Source organism: Benincasa hispida, chromosome 1 (assembly GCF_027475165.1).
Source record: "Benincasa hispida cultivar pf3 chromosome 1, pf3_genome.v1.1, whole genome shotgun sequence".
In the NCBI taxonomy this organism is placed as follows: Eukaryota; Viridiplantae; Streptophyta; class Magnoliopsida; order Cucurbitales; family Cucurbitaceae; genus Benincasa; species Benincasa hispida.
The window spans coordinates 94256874-94261545 of NC_143478.1; the positions used below are offsets into that span (position 1 = coordinate 94256874).

General features: G+C 30.2%; 1 protein-coding gene across 1 annotated transcript; it reads left to right on the forward strand.

Annotated features, from left to right (window-relative positions):
• Positions 1–433: 433 nt before the first annotated feature.
• On the forward strand, positions 434–4362 carry LOC120090385 (delta-9 acyl-lipid desaturase 1-like). Its single transcript, XM_039048014.2, has 4 exons — positions 434–855; positions 956–1321; positions 3090–3196; positions 3846–4362. The coding sequence occupies exons 1-4, from the start codon at positions 490–492 to the stop codon at positions 4051–4053; spliced, it is 1047 nt and encodes a 348-aa protein (XP_038903942.2). The 5' UTR covers positions 434–489; the 3' UTR covers positions 4054–4362.
• The last annotated feature ends 310 nt before the right edge of the window (positions 4363–4672 follow it).

Here is a 4672-nt window from a genome sequence, read left to right on the forward strand (position 1 = left end):
TAAAATATCTAAATCAACGGATATTTTTGTAAGTAAAAAATTTATAAAATTTATAAAATTTATTTAATAATTAATTTATTTTTATTCTAAAATTGAACTATGAATATTATTAATAGTAGTCATATTTAAATTAGATAAAATAGAAGAAATTTCTATGTTTTGAACATGTATAAAAGTTGTTTGAGATATCCATGAATATTTAATATTCTTATCAAACTTTACAATTTACGGATATATCGGCAGATATATCGACATATCTATGGATATTTTCGTCCTTACCAATCTTCTTCTTTTTTTTAAAAAAAAAAACTCATTATTAGTTTTTTTTGTAAAAAAAGAAAAAAAGGAATCCCCAATTTTTTTTTTTTTAAATGTAGTCACTACTATAAATAAAGGCATAACAAGGCATGACCCTAGCATCTGAGCTGAGGCAGTGGTACTATCAAAACTCCCCATACTACTGTTTCTTTGCTCGTAATTCTGCTATTAATGTCTCTCATTCCTCAAATGGAGGGAACCAGGAAAGAGCTGGAAGATAAAAATATTGATCGTAAGGCAATGGCGGTGGAAGACGAATGTCGGGCGATGCCACCCGGACGAAGGCCGATTTTCCGAAGAAAATGGACAACTTTAGACAAACGTTCTGCTGGTGCTTTTCTGGTTATGTATTTCCTTTGTCTCTTGGCACCATTTCATTTCACATGGCCAGCCTTTTGGCTTGCCTTTGTACTCTACGTTATCACTGGCTTGTTCGGTTTGACGCTCTCGTACCACCGACATCTCACACACAAGAGTTTCAAACTTCCCAAATGGCTCGAATACACATTTGCTTATATTGGAGTCCATACTTTTCAAGTTAAATATATATTATCTATTCAACTTCCTAACCTTTTTTTTTTTTTTCTTTTCCAATATCTTCTTTATGACTTTTTAATCATATTTATCTACTTTATAGGGCGATCCAATTGACTGGGTGAGTACGCATAGATATCACCATCAATTTGTGGATACCGAAAGAGATCCACACACTCCTACACAAGGGTTTTGGTTTGGACACATTGCTTGGATATTTGATTCATATGGTTTAACTAAAAAAGTTAGCCCAAAACATGTCGAAGATTTTGAGAAAAGAGATGAAAAACGAAAGAGTTTAAGCAATATTTTTGTGGGATATGTGAAGTATGGAAGACCAAACAATGTTGAGGATTTACAAAAGCAAGCGTTTTATAGATTTCTTCGAAGAACATACATTCTTCATCATTTTGGTCTTGCAGTTGTCCTCTATCTTGTCGGAGGGCTTCCTTTCCTCGTTTGGGGAATGGTAAGATATGTTCTCGTACTACTAATATTTCATTTTACTTTTACTTGATGGAGGCTGTTTTCGGAAAAGAACACATTTCTAGGTACATCAGAATATCTCAACTAGGTTGATACATTCATAACATTCACATCACATCCATATTTTATCTAGGTTGTTTAAACTTTAACTTTTAATAAGGTTTAGTGTAAGGATTGTTTTTAAATATAGAAAAATAAATCAAAATATAGAAAAATTTTAGAACTATCAATTTTGTCATATCTTATAAATATCTTTAATAATTTTACTATTTAAAATAATTTCCTTAAACTAATTTAATTAGGTTTAAAATTTTTTATACTTGGTTTGCTCGTTTGTTTACAAGTTTGAAATCTAATAATACTATTATTATTATTATATACTACATTTTACAGTACATGTTAGCTAATTATTACAATCCAACATACACAAGTTTACGCAAAATCCAAGTTTTTTAATCTTTATTTTGTAAAACTATCATCACAACTCAATTGATATAAAATATATAGAATTGATCAGGTGTCAAAAATTTGAATCTTGCAACCCCACATACAAAAAATCATTTTTTTGATATTTTTTAATTCTTTTTGTTAGGGGTAAAAGGAAATATAGTTTAGTTTGGATGAAATAGAACAAACCCTAGTCGGTACAGAAATGGTAAATATAATAAGAGTTTCATTCATTTACTTGAATTGATGAGCTATTACGGTAAAGTCGTACTCTATGAACCACAAATACAGATACAAAATACAGATATAATAAGATACGGTGATACGTCCATTCTAAAAAACTAGAATACTAATATGTTGAAGATACGTTTTTTTTTCTTAAAAAAATTCCAGGATATAGATAAATTTAGCATATAAGTTAATGACAATAGTATAAATACAATACAAAAACTAAAATACAATACAAAAAACATCTAAGATGTTGAAGTAAAATAGTCAATAAAATGACTCGTATTGGTGAGAAAAAAAAGAATAAGAAGATTAGAAGGAGAAGTATGAAGATAAACGAAGAACTTCTTCGTTGAATTGTTAAAGATATTCAAGTGGGTTATATTTTAGTGGACTTTGTGGAAACTCAAATGTGAAGATGAAGATTGATTCTAGGGTTTAGTCTTTTATTTTTTTATCCTTTTAGTTTTGGACTCGAGTAGTGAACTTTTTAAACAGGTTGCCTAGTTTTAGGTTGAGAAAGATTAGATGAGTTGCTTATCTTTTTCTTTAAAAATGGTAAGCATAAAAATATGTACGTCAAATCGCGTGTCAAATACGTATCTGGGAAGTATTTGAAAGTATCGATATCTAATACGTATATAATAGGGTTTCGTTAGCTCACATGAAATATCTGTACTTCATAGGTCGTACTATTGCAATCAATTATTTGTCCCTTTTATTTTCTTTTATTGTTTTTTTTTCTATTTTTGAGATCAGTAACATAGAAAAATGGAGTTTTGAATCACTTAATTTTTTGGTAAATGATATGGAACTTTTAATCAATTGAGCTACTTAGGTTAGCTATCAATAATTTGTTACATGAGTATAGTTGAAACCCTATTTGATAAATCATATAGTTTTTTTTTTTTTTGATGCAATCTTTGAAGTGGGGATAGAAAACATTTAATATTTGTATTTTCCGAACAAACATGATATGTGGACATCACAAAGAATGTTTGATAAAAGATGAAAAAGGCAAGAAAGGGATGGGATAAATGGGCTTGAATTATGACTGAATAAATGCATTGATGCAGGGTGTAAGAACCGTATGCTTTCAACATGTCACTTTCGCTGTGAACTCTTTAGGCCACATGTGGGGAAACCAGCAATGGAACACTGGGGATCAGTCCAGAAATAATTGGTGATGTCCATGTTTCTTTCATTTTTACAATTTTTTTTTTTAAAAAAAATTATGATTTGTCTAGTCATTTTTCTTAGATATTTTATTTTTTTCCGTTCATGCTTGATGCCTAGATCTCATCCAGCTTCAATTCGACTGAGGGGAATCTTAAGAAATATAAAAGTACGATTAATTAAGAAATACTTAAAAGAATTGATAGCTATTATCTATATTATCAGATAAAAAGTAGTTGGATACGACAAGCAAGTAGATCTCTATCAAATCAGGTGGATTTGGATGAAGGAATAGACTTAACAGGTCAGGTAGACTGATAGGAGTACAATACATTTTTGTTTGAGGTGGAGGAGATCATGGGTCTGACAAGTTGTTGACACAACGTATTCCATAAAAATAATATGTAGTTTTTTTTTTATATGTGTGATGAGGGAATTGAGATATCCAAGCACACCTATTCATCTCTCGACCTCTAATACTTTATTAAATGTATTTATGCTTTATATAGCTTGCTCTATGCCTTAATAAAAGCTAGTGTGTTAAAGAGATGAGATATCAAATTTAAAAATGGAACCTCTGTTAAGATATGGTTCAGGGATACATGAATTAATGGCTTAATAACAGTAACTCTAAAATGAAATAGTTTGGTTTTTAGGGTGTTGGCATTACTTATATTTGGAGAAGGATGGCACAACAACCACCATGCATTTGAGTACTCAGCTCGACATGGCCTAGAATGGTGGCAATTAGATGCAACTTGGTGGGTCATTTTGTTTCTTGAAGCTGTAGGGCTAGCCACTGATTTGAAGTTACCCTCTCAACACCACATGCAGAAGTTGGCCATTCAACCTAAGAGCGAGTGATGATAGTAAAAAGCACTTTACCATGACTTTTTAAGGGTTTAAAAATATAATTTTAAACCCTTAGAAAGTCATTTCTCGAACTCTCTCTCAATTTATCTTTCTTTTCAACTTTCTTAACTGTTGTATGAACCATATATATCCTTTGTTTGATATTAAACACTTAATTTTATCAATAAAAGAAAATACTAGAAATTGTCCTAAAGTATAGGGATTTTTTGGCTAGTTGAATAAAGCGAGAGAGAAGATATTATGTACTTGGCTTTTAACTAGTGTGTGAAATATTTACGAGTGTTTCTAAACTATTTGACAATTGCTGTTTTCAGCTCCTCTTTTTTACATTTTCTTTTTTTCTTTTTCTCGTGGTATTTATTCAATATGAAATGTGGTAGCGTGGAAATTATCCATTTCTTTTAAATTTAATTGAAGAACTTCTTTATTTATGTATTTTCCCAAGTTATATCAAACTGACCTGATTATTCTTATAGTACACAGTATATATAATTACAAGTCAGAAGACCCGAGCATTGCACGTGATTAAAAATTTTTAGAACATAAATTATAAAATGAATATGTCCAACCTGAAATTTTAAAATCATGAAAGAGATAATAGCTTAAATAA